At 38.8% G+C, this 20,019-nt stretch overlaps 1 protein-coding gene and 2 non-coding genes across 3 annotated transcripts; 1 reads left to right on the top strand and 2 right to left on the bottom strand.

The window, feature by feature from the left end:
• Positions 1-1,074: 1,074 nt before the first annotated feature.
• dnajc25 (DnaJ (Hsp40) homolog, subfamily C, member 25) lies at positions 1,075-6,982 on the bottom strand. Its single transcript, XM_028462831.1, has 5 exons — positions 6,596-6,982; positions 5,470-5,622; positions 3,324-3,694; positions 3,150-3,249; positions 1,075-1,697 (listed from the first exon to the last, which is right to left on the bottom strand). The coding sequence occupies exons 1-5, from the start codon at positions 6,974-6,976 to the stop codon at positions 1,575-1,577; spliced, it is 1,128 nt and encodes a 375-aa protein (XP_028318632.1). The 5' UTR covers positions 6,977-6,982; the 3' UTR covers positions 1,075-1,574.
• Positions 6,983-13,876: 6,894 nt separating this feature from the next.
• On the bottom strand, positions 13,877-13,948 carry trnad-guc (transfer RNA aspartic acid (anticodon GUC)). Its single transcript has one exon. It is a non-coding gene; the product is annotated as a tRNA-Asp (tRNA).
• Positions 13,949-14,825: 877 nt separating this feature from the next.
• On the top strand, positions 14,826-14,898 carry trnav-cac (transfer RNA valine (anticodon CAC)). The gene has a single exon. It is a non-coding gene; the product is annotated as a tRNA-Val (tRNA).
• The last annotated feature ends 5,121 nt before the right edge of the window (positions 14,899-20,019 follow it).

Raw genomic sequence — 20,019 nt, 5'->3', positions numbered from 1 at the left:
TACCCTTGGAAGTGTGCAAAATCTAAATAGCACAATAACCTGGCAATTGAAACATCAGAATTACAACAAAAAAAAACACCCAAATATCACTAAAATGGTCCAAAAATCGCAGTGTTTGCCCGCCGTTACTTAAAAAGTCTCATTGTTGCATGAGACTGTCATGCATGTATGAAGTTGGGTCTCACAATCCAACCTTTTCACTTCTGATACCGATATCAATCCACTACGATATCAGCACAAATGTTACTTTTATGAATTATTTTGTAGTGTGGAATTTTATGAAAGACTTTAATCAAGTGATATTACACAGAGAAACAGAGTCAGCAACAGTAGATATGAGAACTGACCCATTTATTACCAACAGACATTTTAACTTTAAACATAAGAATCTTCTACAATTGAATAAAAATACATAATAAATAAATTGGAAGACCCTGAAAAAACCATCAATAAATCCAATACATAAAATACTAAAGTGCAAAATATAAATTCAAGTTCACTTGAGTTATTTTTTACGGTCAGCTGCTGGATAGAAGTTCCAAGTCTCATATAGACAATTTTAGATCCAGGCTGATATACAGTAATATGATTAGATGGTCTTTTGCCAAAATCGGGCCGATGTAAATCAATATCAAATACCAGGAGACCCCTATACTAGTCAGAAGTAGAGGATTTCATCTTTTTCTCACAAAGCTTCTTAAATATAATCATTATGAGTCATTTTGTTTATTGACCTATTATTTTTGTAGTTATATTGTGTGTTTGAGTACCGTAATTCTTCTACAGTATAATTTTTTGTTTTTGTTGTCGTTTTGTGTGTTTTTGGAGTCATTCTGTGCATTTGTGTAGTTCTTGTATGTTATGAGTGATTTTGTATATTTTTCTTGTGATTTTGTCTTTTCAGGGTCATTTTTTGTCATCATTTTGTCGACATTTTATTGGAATGTTGGAAGGTTTGAGTATATTTTGAGTTAATTTGTGTGTTTACACAAGAGCTGCACACAATTAGTCCGAGGGCTACCGTGTGTGGTTTAAAACGGTGTTTCCTTTGACAGAGGTAGTCACACTCACAACTGATTGATTATCATAACTTTATTGTCGCCTCAATCCCTAAAGAACAAATCCAAAGTGAAACAATAAGAAAAGATGAGGCTGAAAAGAGCAGGAGCCATGACAGCGTCACTGTTCAGGTGAACACAGTGAAGAAGAAATGAGGACATCTTGGTTTCTCTGCGTTCAGTCAGTAATGAGACATCATTAATGTTGCTGGTGTTTCTGTGGTCACCCAGGCACCAGCAGCAGGTGGATAAAAAGGGATTTGGACTCATCTAGCTTCATGAAGGACCGCAATATAAAAAACTAGAAAATGAGTGCAACGATTGCTCAACCTTCCGAGGCGTCAGTTTTTCCTCCTCAACTTTTCCTTCATTATGAAAATATCTCTGGATGTACAAACAGGCGGAGGTGAGCTTTCCATAGTGGGAGCGCTCCACGTGCACGGAGTGCGTTTGATCGTACATACGTGCGGCTGGCACTGAGGCCGGTCTGCATTCTGAGGGCGGAGCTAGCAGCTGTCACTCATCGATGAAAGTCAATCGGCCTGGGCCTTCATTCTTCATCCAGCGGCGGTACCTTTTCATGCGAGGGTCAGTGGCCATCTTCACCTTCATCTCCTCCTCCTGTTCTTTTTTGTACGACTGAAACACAACCGGAAGTTGCTTTTATTTAAAGAGCCTTTGATTTTGTTTTGTTTTTTTAACAAAATGACATTCTATCACACATCTAACACTAGAGGACAGTAACGGAGGTACTTTTAGTCATAGCAAGGTGCTTTCAGCATCCAATGATAAGATGGATAAAAAACTAAAACGGTTAAAAAATATAAAAGTAGACATTAGTAAAAAGCCATCATAGTAAAGTTTGTTAACACACTGAATAGTTTGCAAAGTTCAGCGTTCGTCGTTCCACAAGGGTAAAACCATCATTTGAGCCTTTTTGTGTACTCTTCAGTAGCTGCACTCATTTGTACCCCCCTGAGTGCCAGTCGTTTTTGAGCATTTTGATTGATTTTTAAGGACCCACAGAATATTTTGTACTATGACTATTTGAAATCTCATCACCAGATTATGAAAGATTGAAGCCTCCACTTTCATCTGAATTTTTTTTTTGTTGTTGTTTTTGGCTTGTTTCGATCTCCCGTAATCAGCCTTTGATTGGAGCAAGTTTCACACAAATCTTCAGTTTCAGAGCAAAAAGCTGAGAAAACAGCTTTTCTTTATCCTGTCAGTGACTTTAAAGCTATTTTTTTGCTTTAGTGACAACTTTAACATCTGAACATTGTTTCCTTATATAATAATCCACTCAGGTCCACACTTGTTCTGTGTTAGTATGTGGTGCTGTGAGCTGCTGGATACTTCACAATATCATTTCATAGTGCCATAATCCCCCTCGCCCCTACTTCTTCCTCCTTAGCTAATGGTAGCATCAGTAGCTCATCTCACATCTAAAGGTGCCCTGCTGCCACCTTCAGGGCACAGTTGGTTACTACATCACATTACAACTTAGATATTGATGAGGGACCTCCGCCAGGGTGTACTCTAGTAATCGCCGTGATAAAACGCAAATGACGAGTTTTCTCGTCAATGGCACTGAGCATTTGAAGTTGAAATGACAATTATCTTGTCAATGGCACTGAGTATTTGAATTTAGGGCTACGTCATGAAATGAGAGGTACTCACACAGGGAGAGGCAGAGCTCCGAGAAACCGTGCGTCTCAACTTCCGGGTTGAAAGAAAATAAGTCATATTTCTTAATAAATTAGTATTTTATTTTGAAAAATGTAAAATATTACCCATATGTGGCTGTGGTTGATTTTAAAAGTTCTTAATATAGCATGACATAGGACCTTTAAGACATTTTAATGACAATTAAGGCCTTATTTTTAGATTCATTAATTTAATGCCTTTTAAGACTTTTTAAATGCACGGGAACCCTGAAAGATGATGAAATGGAAAGACAACTGAAAAGTGGGTAAATCCTGGAATTAAATTTGGGAAATTGTAAAAGGGAAAAATTGCAGACCCTGTTCAATGTGGTGCCTGATTAGGGAGCGCGAGGAAGCACAGAGACACGTCGTCAGTTACACAAACCTCGTAGTTATCTTTGATCCAGAGCTGCTTCTCCAGGAAGGTCTGTTTGAGGCTGTCCTCCATGCTGTCAAACTGGGACTGGGACATCCTCATGTACCTCCTGATCAGGAAAAACACTTAGGTATGAACCTTAAAGTAGGCAACTCCTTCTCCACTCAATGCCCCGATTGTTACCTGATGATGAAGAACTTCTCCTGGTCTCCGTACTCCTCCCTGCACAGAGTGAAGCGGTACACCCAAGACGCGTACCAGGCCAGGTAGGTGGTCAGGTAGTAGGGGAAGAGGACAATCTGGCACAGCAGGATGTCGGACAGGTTGGGCTTCTGGTAGCCTCCTTTGATGTCGATCTTGTTCTTGATGATGTCGCGGATCACCTCCTCCTCCTGCTCTCGGATCTCCTCTTTGGAGCGGCGGTTCTTGCCCTTCTCTTTGGTGCGGTTCAGCAGGCCCTGCTGCTTGGCAATCTCAGTGGCCTGGATTCGGTATTTGGGGACCGTCATCAGGTAGTTGATGGCGTCGTTGTAACTGTTGTGCCAGCTGTAGTACTGCAGAGGGGACACAGGTTGGACAGAGTTGCACAGCAGGGAGGGAGGGACCGTTTCCATCTTTATACCATCCCTTTGCTCGGAACACGCCTCACTTTGTATCTATTAGTACACTTAACTGTGGTGAATTTCCTCAACTAAAAGTAAACAAATGAAAAGGTTGATCAGATGACAAAATAAATTAGGAGTAAAATTAAATTAGAATATACAGTATATAAAAAACTAACCTATATTTTTACATTTTGATAATGTGTGTATTATTTTGTTTTATTTATGTTCACACAGCAGGTATTAATGCACAATTTGGAATGTTTGGAGAAATCAGATTGTCTTGGTGTGTTTGTTCCCATTACACATTGAAAGCGACTTTTATAAGTAGGTTATAAGCAGGGATCGCCCGATATGGGTTTTTTAGGGCCGATACCAATTTTTTTTTCCATCAGCCTGAGCCGATGACCGATAAAGACTGCCGATTTTCTTGAGGCGATACTACTTTTTGCTCCCTCAATTTACGTCATAAAAATTACACTATGATGATAAATGTTACAAGTCTAAATTAAAATAAAAGGAACATTTATTGAAATTAACAAAGATGAGGTAGAACAACACCAAGTGAAAATATTTAACAAATAATAACAGGTGATGTAGAACAAAATAGTGAGACATCTCATGAAATATTGTGAAAGATAATTGTTTGTCCTTGTCCTTGTCCTGAAAATAGCTTTGACAAAAGTTGGCCTGACTGAAGATATTTTATTTAAAGGATTATTGAGTATAAATAATATAATTATAGTATTAAACACAAAAAGAAACCATTAATAATAGTCCATTCCAACACAACCCCAGAACATAAAATAGCAGAGGGAAATAACGTGATGTCAGATGCGCAATAAGCAACAAACTGTTCAAGTTGCTGTTCTAATTTACGTCAACATGAACAGAAATCCTCGTATCGCTTTTACGGGATGATCTGACATGTTTATGACCCAATGCAATGCAGCAGTAGAACAAAACAATGGACTATAGTCTTAATTCAACTACTTATATGGTTAGAAGATGAGAAGGAAGAGAATATTATGGATTTACTGCTGCTGCAATAAACACAAGCTGAAGCAGCATTTGCTGGACTCACAATCACAATAGCCACTTAAATAGCCATGTGTTTTACTGTAATGTGCAGTTTTTTTGGCTGAAAACAATAACAAGAGTGTGCGGACACAATGGATAGCAAAAGACAACCACTATGGTAATAAAGCTGGGGTATATACATGAAGGCCCAAAAACTGGCCTGTTTTTAGGAGCGATCTGAAAGTGACTTTTCAGAGGGCTAAAACTCTGGAAAATAGGCATAAATACTATGTTGTTGGGGTTCTTTGAACAATTTGAGATGGGTGAAAAATAGCAAAATACTGGACCTTTAAGGTTGGATAAATGGGACCTGGCCAATCCAACCGCAGTGGCATTGCAAAACATTAGATTCGTATAGGCTTTAGAAGCACATATGAAAGTGGCCTGGGTCGGATTTAAAAACATAAAATATAATCTATCGAGATATTGTCACACTCCTAACTAGGACCCTCGTTAGCTGTGTTGCGCCACCATCTTGGGCAAAAGTCAGGTACTGCGACTAGTCAACGTCACGTGGACAGGGTTGCGAGACAACACTAAAGTCGACTAACCCATTAGTCTGTTCAACCCCTAATTTGTACTGTTCAAACCATCTTTAACAAATCCTTTATGCAGCCAAAGAGTTGGGCTGTTGCCTGTTTTCAGACCTGAAAGATGGAGATGGCACAGACAGTGACCAGGATCACAACGCGGACGTCCACTTTGGGGGCGAGCCGTCGGCGGTAGTAAGTGTAGTAGTGTTGGTAGTACTCCTCAGGGTGGTCCAACATATAGTCATAGTCTCGCCGTGTGTCCTCATCCTAAACAGGTGCACATTCCAGGAAGCAGGTCAAATTAGACACACAGCTCAAAAATTACCCATAATTACAAGTTTGAGGCAAGACTTTCAACCCCAAAGGCTGAGAGCGTGATGGGCACATTGCTTAGGTCATCAGTAAAAAACCAACATAACCAGTTCTAACAAATGATCACTCATAATAGTGGGGACAGTCTATAACAATTCACTGCACTGGTAGGAAAAGGATAGCTGACATATAGTCAGTTGAAGTCAGACCTCTCCAAAGAAAGGGTCAAACTTACACATTTATTTTGTAAAAAGATACTACCTGTATTTGTAGATACTAAAAAAGTGGGGTACAATAAAAACTTGTAAAATTCACAATTAAAAAAGTGACTTTTTTCCCATTTATTTATTGTGAATTGTCAAAGCAGCAAAGTTGAAGCACCCCATAAAAAAATTTTTTGGGCCCAAGCCCGAGTGTTTAGAGTTACACATTTAATTCTTAAAAAAAATAAATTGGAAAAAAAATATATCAAATAAGAACATAAACAAAATGTGCAAAGATTGAACAAAACACAATGCACAACAAAAAAAAAAAAAAAATGAAACACAAAATAAATAAAAAATAAATCAAGTCACAAAAATACATTTTCAATAATTTTAGCAGCAGGTTTAGATTGAACAAACTTAACATTAATTTAAATTACTTTAAAATCCTTTATAAAAAAAAAGTGAAAAACATGACTCCGTCATAATTTATTAGTTTATTATTTACGTTTTTTTGTTGCAAAAGTTTAAATCTAGTTGTCTATTAAAAAAACCAAAAACAACGAGGAAAAAAAATAAAATAAAAATAAAACATGTAAAAATAAAACATTACCTTTTACCAAACTCAAGTGACGGAAAACCAGAATCCTGACCAGGAACCCTGTAGTGAAATCTAACAACTCGTTGTGAGCTCACGTGTAAAGAAATAAAAGTTTGCAGCAGACCTTCAGTGTTTCGTAGGCGGTGGCGATGAGCAGGAACTTCTGGTGAGCGGACTCAGGAGTCTCTCCCTCCGCGCCCGCTTCTCCTCGTTTGACCCGGTCCGGGTGGTACCGGCGGGCAAGCTGCCGGTAAGCCCGGGCCACCTCTGCTTTGGAGGCCTCCCGGGACACGCCGAGCACGTCATAGCACACCTCGGTCCCACAGTACAGTCCTTCCACCAGCGCCGTGACCGCCGGCAGGAGGGACACACAAAGTAGGAGCGCCAGCAGACACCTGGGGGCCGCCCCGGGCCGAGGACTGGCCGGGAACAGTCCATCTCCTTCGGAGATGCGGTCCACCGAAGTAGACATGACTGCAGCAGGCCGGTCACACTGCTGCGTCATCAAACCGCGCCGAGCGGAAGCATAATAACAACAGAGCTGACGTTTAACTGTGGAGAGAAACCACCCCCGCCCCCTACTGGAGGGACATAGGTGCTTCATTATTAAACACCTTTCAACCTATAGTGCACGGGTGTCAAATTAATTTCAGTTCAGGTGAGTTAGTGTACGCATTACTGGAAAACAGACACAGAAAGAAAAATAAAAAGGATGTCTAAATCGACTGTAATTGATTAAAATGACTGCGTTGGCCGGGAATCGAACCTGGGTCATTCGCGTTGAGGGCCGTGTATAGTTAATACGAACTCTCTTAACTTAACTCTCTTAACTTTTCCCATTCATTCTCCTTACAAGTCCTTACAGTACGGATGCAGTACACTTTGAGAATGCTGTGTTTCTACACACTTTGTATGTGCATCTGAAACATGAAGTACAGTATGTGTAATACATTTGTGGCATGTTTTATTTTAATCTTTGCCTGCTTTTAACATGTTGCTAAGATGCCAAACGTTTTGGTACAAGTATGAAATGAACATTATTAAAGATATTTATCTTTAAAGATCAATCTTGTTTGCTTAGGATCAGAGGGAATGACCGTTGCTCCTGTCCCTCCTGTTAGCACGCTCCCCAGAACTGCTGACACAAGCACAGGTCAGTAATGCTGTTACTGTTGTGTATGTTATGTCATTTTATGTCACAGAATCTTTTTGTTTTCTTTGTCACTGTAACGACCCTTGGGTTGAAAGAACAAGATGCTGGAGTCTCGACTGATGCTTCTCAATGCCCTTTTTATTTGATGTTGAGCATAGCAGAGCACCGTGAAAACTACAAGACAATACCCAATACAAGTTATTTACTTTTATAGTTTTGTACAGTGCAAACAATTCATAAACATATTTAATTTAATTATTTTAATCCTGTAAAACAAGACACGTAATTGTCAATCCTCATTATTGTAGCCTTTAATTAAATATTCATATTTAAGAAATAAACAAAGTGAATAAATGCAACAACTTATTTACAACAAGACAACTCAAACCCGCTTCACCTGCAGTAAGGGCCAAATAAACGATGTGTAACGTATCTCATTCCGCTCACCAAGGGCGTGAAAAGGAATCTTTCATTATGTAGGGACGTCTGCAGACGCACCGCTTTCACAGATCACGCCGTGTCTGAGCACACTCCTTGCGTTGACAGATCGCGCTGACTGCCCGATCTCCCAACGCACCGCTCCTTTGGAGGACTGATCCCACTCTCTAAGTCAGTGTTTCCCAAACTTTTTTTCTGGGAACCCACATTTTAAAGTCGATAAATCCTTGTGACCCAATAAACATTAGGCCCAAATAGTTCATACATCACGAAGAGAATTTATGCATTAACAAAATATTTATGACTATTTTTAAGGTCAGTTAAGCTTCCACTTAACTATTTAAAAGAAATACAGATATTTGACAAAGCACAATTCTTTTTATTTACCTATTGTTGACGATAAGTAAAATGCAGAGGTGAAATGAGAAAGGAAGAGTTGACAGGGGATCTCATTGTTTTCATATTCTCATCATTACAGTGTGGATTCATGTCTTCTTTTAAGTGTCTGGTCACTGCTCAGCTGTAACAGCTCAGTTTCTTCAGAAGCAGTTAGTCCAAGCTCCAGCAATGACATCATCATCATCAATGAGTGCAACTAGGTGTGTCACTATAAGCCCAGTCAGATGTTTCACTTGTGTGTCAGTGACATCATTTTCCTCTATGTGCTGTAACACAGTAGGGAACATGTAGTGGCTGGGTTTTGGACTTCTGAATCGTGCAAGCCACAGCTTCAGAGACTTTTGAAAGGTGAGAATGTGTTTCCAGTTTTGGAAAACATCATCATTCTGTCCTTGCAGTTTCAAACATAGCTCATTGAGAGATGAAAAGATATCCGCCAGATATGACATTGTAAAAAGCCATTCTTCAGTGAACAGCTCTGCAAGTGAAGACTTTTTCTCAAGGAGAAAAGCATGAATTTCATTTCTCTGTTCATATATTCTTGTGAGGACTCTACCTTTGGAGAGCCAGCGCACTTCAGTATGAAACAATAAATGGGTGTGGTCCGCCCCCATGCCGGCGCACAGCTGATCAAAAAGCCGACTGTTGAGCGCGCTGCCTTTAATAAAGTTCACAACACGAATTACTTCTTTCAATGTTTTGTCAAGCTCGGGGGGTATTCCTTTGCATGCCAAAGCCTGGCGGTGAATGAAACAGTGATTCCACACGATGTCTTCACCTTGATTCTTTTCACAACTCCGCTGTTTCTGCCCGTCATATTTGCAGCCCTGTCACTCGTTATGCCTTTACAGTTGGCCCAGCTCAGCCCGCACTTTGTAACCACGTAGTTGTTCAGTACAGAAAATATCTGTTCACCTTTCATTCCGGTAGGAATATTCAAGCAACATAATAAATCCTCCACAAATTCGGTTTCCCACACATACCTTACGTATACCAACAAAGTTGCGCAGTCCGAGACGTCGGTGCTTTCATCCAGCTGGATTGAAAATTCTCCTGCCGCCTTCAATCTTTTTATAAGCTGTTCCTCAAGGTTGTTTGAAATGTCATTTATCCTTCGGGAAACAGTGTTGTTACTCAGGGGGATGCATTTTAATCTTTGTGCGGTTTTTTCATCAATAACTGTGCTAACCATGTCTATTGCGGCAGGCAGAATTATTTTTTCTGCAGCAGTATGGGGCTGCTTCTCATTGGCCACACAGTTAGAAACCATGTATGATGCTAGCTGGGCTTTGTCATTTAAAGTCACATTTCTACGGAGAAGCTCAGCTGATGATTCAATCTCCTGTGCCTTCCTTTGAAAGAAATCCAGAGGTTTCTTTGCCAAGTCGAAGTGAAGTGTTTCCAAATGTCTTTTTAGTTTAGTTGGTTTTAAACTCTCATTTGCGAGTTTTTCGCTGCATATAACACACATGGGTCGAGCTTCTTGGTTCGTTTTGGAATAATTAACAAAACCATATTTCAGAGAGTAGTCTTTATATGGCCTTGGTCTTGTTTTTCTTTTCTTATTTGGAGGCTGTTCTCCCAAATCCTCAAAAGTACTACCTGCTCCGGTGTCAGGTCGAAAGCGGACACAGGTTCCGCTTTCCTCACATTCTTCATCATTATGGCGTCTTTCACTTGAAGTAGCTTTGCTAACATTAGCTACGATATGTTCTTTGGCTAAACCTGTCTATTTGCCATCGAAGGGTCGGTTCGGGGTTTTTTTTTCAAGCTGGCTTCCCTCGGGGACGGTATTTTGGCTGTTGGCAGTGTTAGCCTGGTCTTTAGCTGGCTTTTTCTTCTTAATTAGCCAAGTATCCATTTTTATGGCTGGTTGCCGACTCTTCAGGTGCAGTGCAGAGCGCAGAGCTCTGGCGCAGCTAAAGAACAAAAAAAAAAAAAAAAAGCAGAAGAAGAAAACGACGAGCTCCCTCGTGCAGCTAATAGATGAATAACACATATAAATTTTAATCAACACTGAAAAATAGTGCTCAACTTGGCGACCCATACAAAATCTCCCGCGACCCACTTGTGGGTCAGGACCCCGCCTTTGGGAATGACTGATCTAGATGCTGTTGAAATTTCATACATGAGGCAATTCAATGCTATTTATAACATTAAAAAGTGCAACAGAAAAAGAGTGTCTCCCCGGCGAGGTGTTTATTCAACCTCGCCAATTTCAAGACGACTGCTCGGTATTGGGCGCACTACTTCCGGTTCCGGGTCACCCGTCACTGTGTCGCAGTTTGTTTGGGTTTAATAAAGAAGATCAAAAATAAAAACGAATATTAAAAACGTTTTTGTACTGCTAAAAGTTATTTAAGTTAACATTTCATGGTTAATTAAAATTATTCCCGTGATCCCAAACTTTCTTTAAATCGCGGGTCAAAGACTTCACTTCCTCCTCCGTCTCCATTAACTGTGCGCAGCGGCCATACTTCAGACAGAGGAATGTTAACATTTGTGTGAGCGGGTGGGTCCACAACGATTATCGTTTGTTCTGTGCAAGGGTAAGTGTTTTACATTATTCTATGTGTTAAGATGCTAACAGCTATAATGTAACCACACATGGCTGATGCTTGTGCGTGTGTGATAGAGAGTTCACATGCTGAAAGCACACAGAGCCCTTTAGAGAGACAGTTGTGACTTATTTGGTGTTGCAAAACGTGTATTTTTCGTGGTATTTCCGGGTCCGTTTTATTTATTTATATTTTTTTCTCTCAACAACCTGTGATGGATCATGTGCATGCTCGCGGTAATGCGCGTGCGTGTTTGAGATTGGGAGAGTCCCACATGGCAATCAGGAGCGAGTTACACACACATCTCTAAAGACCCCCTCACCACACACAAGGTATTTATAATAAAATTATACAAAATTAGTAAAATATCTAACTTAAAAAGCAAGGTGTTTGTGTGTGTGTGTGTGTGTGGAGCAAATATCTCCCCGACGCTGAGCGAGTTGGACCTGAAACTCGGTCGACGGGTTCCAAATGCCCAGAGTGTGTGTATCTGTTATTTTTGGAGTAATTTGGTCATTTAAAAATGTTTATTTTAATTTTATTTCACTTCTGGACGGCCCAGAAATGAAACCTATTCAACTTTTGACCTCAGGGTGTGAGGGGGCGCTAGCGCACCATCTTCACTGCACAGCTCAAGAGTAAGAGCAAGAGTCACGTGTGCGGCCAGGGCCAATCGCTGCGCACACAGCTAAGCAGCTGTAAACACATGATAGAGAAGAAGATAGTTTAGACCGAAACACGGGAACTCTCTGAATAGAACGTTTGAAACCGTCAGCCACTGGTGAGTCTTTTAGAGACACCTTTCCCAACCTGTTCAATTCTCCATCTGGAAAACTGCGGATTCTCTGTGGTGCCGTGCATGGAAGCTAAGATCTGACTGCTCGGTTCAAAGGTAAAAAAATGATTTTTGTTTTTTTTTTTAAAAAAAGACAGCTGAATTGTAGATAATACTTTAATTTACTTACTCACTCATGTAGTTTGGAGCTTTATGTTTTGTTTTGCGCAGTTTTGTTACTTTTCTGATTTGCGCTACAATGTCTATGGAGTTTTATCAGCGTCTCAAACATTCACGGGAACACACAAGGTATTTATTTATTTGATGCGCGTTCACGGAGTCGGATGTAGACACACACGGCTGACGCGCGTGCATGGAGGAGATGGATGTAGACACGCACACGGCTGATGCGCATGCACGGAGTAGATGGACGTAGACACACACGGAGGAGATGGATGTAGACACACACACACACAGTATTTATAATAAAAATATACTAAATGAGTAAAATAAAACAGAAACTAAGCAATATTTATCCAAAAAATACACAAAATTATTCCAGAATCACTACAATGGCAACAAAAACAATAATTATACAAATAATGCACAAAAACACAACAGAAAGATACAAAAATACACATAATGACTCCAAAAAACATACAATACAGACAAATACACCAAACAAAAAAATATAAAAGTGAGTTAAAAAAAAAAAACAAAAAAACAAACACATCTATCATGCTCATATCCCATAGAATTAAACCAGGAAAATTGCACCCATACTTGGCACCCGCAAATATACCCCTTATGCTCCCACATAAATGCATACTTCCGACGGGCACTGTACTAGTAACAAAAAATTAGACTATTTATACAAAAAGTACACAAAACGACAACAGAAATGCACAAAAATATACAAACATTACATTAAAAAAGATACAAAATACATAAAATGACTCCATAATCACTCTACAATGGAAACATAAACAATAACACAATGCACAAAAACACAACCGAAAGATACAAAAATACACATGACACCAAAAAACATACATTACAGAAGAATACACCAAAGGAAAAAATACAAAAATGGGTAAAAAGAAAACCCAAACACATTTATTACAACAGACTATTTTACTTCGCACCCACACATATACCCCTTCATAACACTACAGAGTACAGAGAATGTACACCACTTTGTACATCCAACCATCAAACACACACTCATTTGGCCATAATTGACAACTGTACTTAAGCCCCCACTATATGTGGAACAAGGTTTTTATGTGTAATCCTGGCTAAAATGAGGGACAAATGGCCCGTGGCCCTCTCTAATTTCAGACATGGGCATTTATCGTTTCTTTTGTGGGATGACATATTCTTATCGGTGAGAATGTTTTTGACGATATATCGTGAATGACGATATATCGCACATTCTTGCGTGTGTGTTTGTGTTTTCATGAGTTAATTGAAGTTGTGTATTATATTTTTCTTAGTTCTGGCTGCATTGAACATATGAAGACGTGTTAATAAATGGCTGTTAACTTAAAACCCAAGAACGATTATCACATCTGATTGAACTCGTATGGAGTATAGAGCTAAACCATTAAGGATTTTGTGCACCAGGACACAATTTGACATCCTAAATCTTCTCCATTTTTATACAGTAGACTTGCAGGTACAAGTCACCATTTTGCAGAATTTTAAATTGCATTTGCAAAAATATAATTTACATGGCAGACTGAATCAGACTAAAACAAGCTTAGTTCCTGGAAAGGTAATCCAAACAAATATGTTTTATAACTTTTGAAAAAAGTTCCCTGTCGGGGAATTGAACATTGTGTTTGTGATTTTTCAGTAGCATAGTGGAATAATCATAGAATAAAAATGTTTTATATTATTTGCATTTCTCACAGTCAGTAACATGTTAACTTTTTCCAGCTTTTTTTTTTCTAGATAAGAGATTTTAGCATGTTGCCAACTAAAAATGTGTTTTTTACTGATTTGAATGAGGCATATTATGTTTTAACAGGTACAATGACTTCCTGAAAAATAGTACCGTAAAGAGAAAAGGTAATTGCTCTCCCCGTCGGGGAATTGAACCCCGGTCTCCCGCGTGACAGGCGGGGATACTGACCACTATACTAACGAGGAGATATTATTGTAACCTGTAACTATGGTTATGTAGCCTCTACAGCTAACATGTAACTGGTGATTTAGCCTCTACAGCTACCCTGTAACTATGGTTATGTAGCCTCTACAGCTAACCTGTAACTGTGGTGATTTAGCCTCTACAGCTACCCTGTAACTATGGTTATGTAGCCCCTACAGCTAACCTGTAACTGGTGATTTAGCCTCTACAGCTACCCTGTAACTATGGTTATGTAGCCTCTACAGCTAACCTGTAACTGTGGTGATTTAGCCTCTACAGCTACCCTGTAACTATGGTTATGTAGCCCCTACAGCGAACCTGTAACTGGTGATTTAGCCTCTACAGCTACCCTGTAACTATGGTTATGTAGCCTCTACAGCTAACCTGTAACTGTGGTGATTTAGCCTCTACAGCTAACCTGTAACTGTGGTGATTTAGCCTCTACAGCTACCCTGTAACTATGGTTATGTAGCCTCTACAGCTACCCTGTAACTATGGTTATGTAGCCTCTACAGCTAACCTGTAACTGTGGTGATTTAGCCTCTACAGCTAACCTGTAACTGTGGTGATTTAGCCTCTACAGCTACCCTGTAACTATGGTTATGTAGCCTCTACAGCTAACCTGTAACTGTGGTGATTTAGCCTCTACAGCTAACCTGTAACTGTGGTGATTTAGCCTCTACAGCTAACCTGTAACTGTGGTGATTTAGCCTCTACAGCTAACCTGTAACTGTGGTGATTTAGCCTCTACAGCTAACCTGTAACTGTGGTGATTTAGCCTCTACAGCTAGCCTGTAACTATGGTGATTTAGCCTCCACAGACGCTTTCTCCACCTTCAGCAGATTTACCTCAATATTATATGAAAAATGTTGCCATGGGTTTCCGTAGTGTAGTGGTTATCACGTTCGCCTCACACGCGAAAGGTCCCCGGTTCGAAACCGGGCGGAAACATCAGTTCTTTTTTTGTTTTAGGTTTTCGAAACATTTTTCATCGGATGCTTTCTCCACCTTCACTAGATTTACTACTACTACTTCTACACACATAACTACACTTCAAAGGACCATGTTACTTTCAATTTGTGAAGCTGTCTTGTGATTGTGGGCTAGTTATGAATGGAGATGCTATATATAACTGTGTTATAGGAATTTATCTGAAACAAAAGTACAGAGTTTCATGATAATTTCATGTTTCATTATTAGTTTTTTTGGTTTTTTTTTCCTCAAAAACTGATCATGATAGAGGCTACTGAACAGACTAATACTGTATGTAGGCTACTGAATAAATATTACGAATGCTGACCAGAAAAACATTTATTAATTTACATCTGAAAAGACGAGATGAAACAAGCATGAATGAGATTTTAATAATTGTAACCATGTGTGCAAATATCTTTTACAGTATAACAACAAATGAATATGAATGACAGGTATTTATAAACTAAAATACTCACAATACAAAAAGAAAAGAAAAACAACATACATATTTTGTTATTTATTTAGTTTTTGTTACACCTGATCTACAGTACAGTGACTTTGCCTAATTCATTTAACTCAAAGAAAATGCGATACTAGATCAATTTGAAAGTGTCAGTTCAGCATAAATTCATTTAAAATTCCATTTTTAACACGTACCTTTGTTGATGTCAACAACCTTTGCAATGAAACTTGGAAAACCGGGGAACTCTATGTGTTATGACACTCTGTGATTGATAAACACCGTAAACACCAATTTTACTTTTCCTGTCAATGGTGCTGAGCTGCTTGTTACTTTTCCAAATGTAGTTCTAATATGTAATATTACACTGCAAAAATCCTATCTGTAATCAAGATTAATTTTCTGTTGCATTCAGAAATCAATTAAAAACAACCTATTTGACCTATTATTCATATTGAAAATAAGCTGACCAGTGCTTTGAAGATGAAATCAAGTGAAACAAGTTCTTTACTTAAAATCAGTGTTTTATTAAAAATACTCAAACATGAGCCTTCAGTATTAAAAGCTAAAACAAGAACAGGATAACTATGGAAATTATAGCTGCTGCAAAGCAATGGGACTGGGCATAAGTTGCGGTAACGTGGTGCAGCAAGAAGAATACTGAGCAAAAGAAGAGGGACTATAAACAAGCAAGTATAAAAATAAGTTTATGAGTAATAACAATCAGTTTTAATATACAAATGTTTGTTCATGTGGATCTTGTTGGGTTCTTTCTTTCTTACAATGGTCTTTATTTATTTATTTATTTTTTTGTTAAGCACTTTGAGATGACTTTGTTGTAATTTGCACTATATAAATACAGTTCAATTGAATTTAATCCTCAAAAAAACAACAATATCAATTATATATATATATATATATATATATATATATATATATATATATATACACACACACACACAAGGAAATAACGACAAAATCTATTAAATTAATCGGTACACAATTTACAAACCTGACACTACACCTGCATTAGTATCATGCACCAATTGTACCATAGTTTGAGTTTTGAATACAATCTGGCATTTTGGGTAAAAAAACATTCATTGTCTGGGGAGACCATCTCAAACAAAACAATAACTGATTGAAATGTGTATGTAACTGAAAAGAATGGATGGAGCAACAAAATAGTGCAATATGAGAACAGTAGATGATTAAAATATGAAATGTATTAAAGTGTATACATTAAAGTCAACATTGCTATTTCTTTCCCTCTGCTGCCCACCTCTCCTTTTCCATGCCATAGAATGCTGAGGTTTGAAATTCCATCCATGTCATTTCCTTCGTCATGCCTCTGTCTTTAAATAAGGCGAGGACTTATAGGTGGGCAGTAAATGTATTTTCCTGCCACTCCTGGAAACCCTGTGCGTACATGTTTGCTGTTTGGGCCCTGCTTTAGCTCTGTGCGACAGAATCGGCACATTCTTCCTTGAAGTTGAGGGTCCGGGAGTTTCCTCTTCTTGTCAGCTTTTTCCTCCACTCTGCACTTTGTTAGCTGAAGTCAGTCTGTGCAAACTCTTCAAAGGCCATTCTAGGATTTGTGAGGCCCTCTGCAGAATAGGCTTTAAACACCTTTGTGGAGCAATAGAAGTATCTAATGGGCCCTTGTTGATAAAAGTGATGAACTGATGATCCGTCACTTTGGTAGAGGGGTTATAGCTGCCCACACGAGAGACATTTGTTTGTCTGTCTGGGTTTTTGTTGCTGCTGATCTGCGTGTTGGTGGAGGAACAGCAGCAGAAGGTCCAGCTGACGGAACAAACGTGTTGTCATTTTCACATCTTTTATTATCATAACAGATTATATAATAACTTAAAACATATTTTGACCACAGTTACATCTTCAGAATAGTCATAAAAAACATCTTACTGTGTGGTGTCTCAGGTGTATGAGGGTCTGGTCTGCGTGTCAGTGGGAGAACAACAACAGAAGGACCAGCTGAGAGAACAAGGATGAAAAACAAAATGTTATAATATGTACACACTTTATTTTTCTTATTATAGGCACAGTCAAGGACGATATTGGGTGTCACGGCAAATTTGCGGTTGATCTCATTTGGAGACTTGATTTATTGCTCTGGTTGAATGATGGAGTCCAGGTGAGGCATTGATGATTTTATAAAAAAGGTTTATTATAAAACTAAATAAAAAGGAGTACAAAGATGGACAAAATTAGTGACCGCCCCGGGCGGACGTCCGATGATCGAGTGGCCCACAGTTCTAACTCATCACATATATTCCCCCGCCCTCCTCCCCCCAGGAGATAAAGAGGACAGAGAGGAGGTGAAAGAAGAGGGTGAAAAGAGACAGTTTCTTCTTTAGGTCAAAACAATCAGTTCTCTGGTATCTCCTGATTGTCGTGAGTGTTGGAGGTGTGTGCGTGTATGGTGTTTGTGTGTATGAATGGATGTGTATTGGGTGTGTATGTGTGACTATGTGAGTGTGTGTAGGCATGTGAGTGTGTGATGCCTCTGTGTCTGAGGGATAAGATGTGTTTTGGGAAGCTGACCTCGAGAAGAGAGCAGAAAACATGAGACAGCAGAAATGAAAAGTCTCAACTTAAAGCCTTAAAAAGAATAAGGTCTATGAGTAAATATGTTAATAAACATAACTAACAATTTTTGCCCTGACATTGGGTATTATAGACAGTATAGTAAAGGACACATTTGAGGCACAGTAACAAAGATTTATGAAAACATCTGTGTGTTGGCTCGTGTATGAAATGCAGAGGAGGTCTCAGAAGGTGGGAGGGTTCCTGAAAAGATCAATGTATATATGTTCAATGAAAACCAATCAACTCTATTTACTTTACGTTGCATCATTTATTGATTCACTTTATTACTATATTTGTTCCCACTAACGTACAGCAACTTATAATAGTCATAATGGCCACAGTCATTGTTAAGGAGAAAATAAAACTGAATATGAAAATCAGCCTCTGATACACACCTTGTGCTGAGCCAGTCCTCTCAGTTAACTGGTGACTATCAAGCTCTTTCACCAGAAACTGCAGCTCAGGAAGAAGGGGCACAGGTCTCTTCACTGTAGGCACGGAGGGGGTTACAAGGACGGAAAGAAAACCGGATTACAAAAAGCATTCATCAGTAAATGATTGAAGTATACAGTAACTCATGTTACAAGGTTGACAAATTGTTTTATCATGATTTTATTTAGTGTCAGTCATTTAACATTAACACCCTCTGTAAGAAATAACAATTCATTATTTTAATATTTTCTTATCGCTATAGGGAGCCATGGCAAAAGAGTCACAGAGCCACAAGTTGCAGACCCCTGTCCTAGTACCCCAGTTTGGGAACCACTAGAATATACAGAAATCTCTACAAACATGTTTAACCTCGATAAAATATACAATATAAAATATGAATGTATTTATTTAGTGTTACCTATCAGTATGATTTTTGTTAAAAGGCCATATGTAATATGCCTTTTTATATTGCCTAATACTATTGTAATAATGAATAAATAATCTTTCATTGGACTTTAAAACCTCCACATCTTAAACATGAAATCAAATCCCACTATCAATCCAATCTTACAAGCTTACAACCATGATGTGTCAAAAAGTCACTTACCTTTGTTGGACAGTCTGAATGTTACAGCGCCACAGAGCGTTAGTGGCCAGAAGGCACATTACAGCCGTAGTGGTTTAGCACTACCATAGAGAATGAATGGGAAACGGTTTAGGGCTGTTTAGCTAAACAATCCTCGGCGGCCGCGCGGGAGGCCCGGGTTCGATTCCCGGCCAATGCAACAACATTTTCACTTTATTTGACACCTAGTGTCTTTTGCAGAAGACAGTTATCCACTCCCAGATAAAAAACACTTTTTTTTTTCTCACGTTATATCAAACCTTTATGCAATTCCATCTCTACAAAGCAAGACTGAGGTAATGCAGAATTTGAAATCTGATTGTAAAAGAGCTGAGCGTAAATGGACAACAAAAATGGAACACCCTGCCAGCAGAGTGAAGTGAGCATCCAATGTGAACATTTTAAAATCCAATTTAAAGGCACTCTTTTTCACTACTGCTTATGACTGAGATGGAGATTTTTGGTCATGTTGTTGTTGATTTAATGATTTTACTGTTGATTTTAAATGTTTTCACTTTGGATTTTGGTGTTCTTTTGATTTTTATCAAAATTTGGCTTCGGCCACAAATTTTCATTTCGATGCATCTGTTTATAGGCCCGGGTTTGATTCCCGGCCAATGCAACAATGTTTTTTCCTTACTCCTAGATAAAAAAATAAAAAAACCCAGCAAGTTTTATATATATATATATATATACATACATACAACGCTGGATTTTAACATCTAGATGTTGTTGAAATTTCATACATTAAGGCAATTCACTGCTATTTACATTGTACATTCTTTTTTTTTCTCTCAACAACCTGTGACAGATCATGTGCATGCTTGCGTTTGATGCACGTGCGTGTGTGAGATTGGGAGAGTTCCACTCGGCAATCAGGAGCGAGTCACACACACACACACACACACACACATCTTAAAAGACGCCCTCACCACACATAAGGTATTTATATAAATTATACTAAATTAGT

This window comes from Gouania willdenowi, chromosome 12 (assembly GCF_900634775.1).
Source record: "Gouania willdenowi chromosome 12, fGouWil2.1, whole genome shotgun sequence".
Taxonomy (NCBI): Eukaryota; Metazoa; Chordata; class Actinopteri; order Blenniiformes; family Gobiesocidae; genus Gouania; species Gouania willdenowi.
The sequence above is the reverse complement of the archived record's forward strand: the minus strand, read 5'-3'. Positions and strand labels throughout refer to the sequence as shown.

What these genes read in the sequence shown, in the direction of transcription:
- dnajc25 (XM_028462831.1), bottom strand. Translation starts at nt 6,976, where the DNA reads ATGACGCAGCAGTGTGACCGGCCTGCTGCAGTCATGTCTACTTCGGTG. An exon ending in CCGCCTACGAAACACTGAAG is followed by an intron (nt 5,623 to 6,595) that starts GTCTGCTGCAAA and finishes GCACCTGTTTAG; the next exon opens with GATGAGGACACACGGCGAGA. An exon ending in GGATCAAAGATAACTACGAG is followed by an intron (nt 1,698 to 3,149) that starts GTTTGTGTAACT and finishes GTTGTGTTTCAG; the next exon opens with TCGTACAAAAAAGAACAGGA.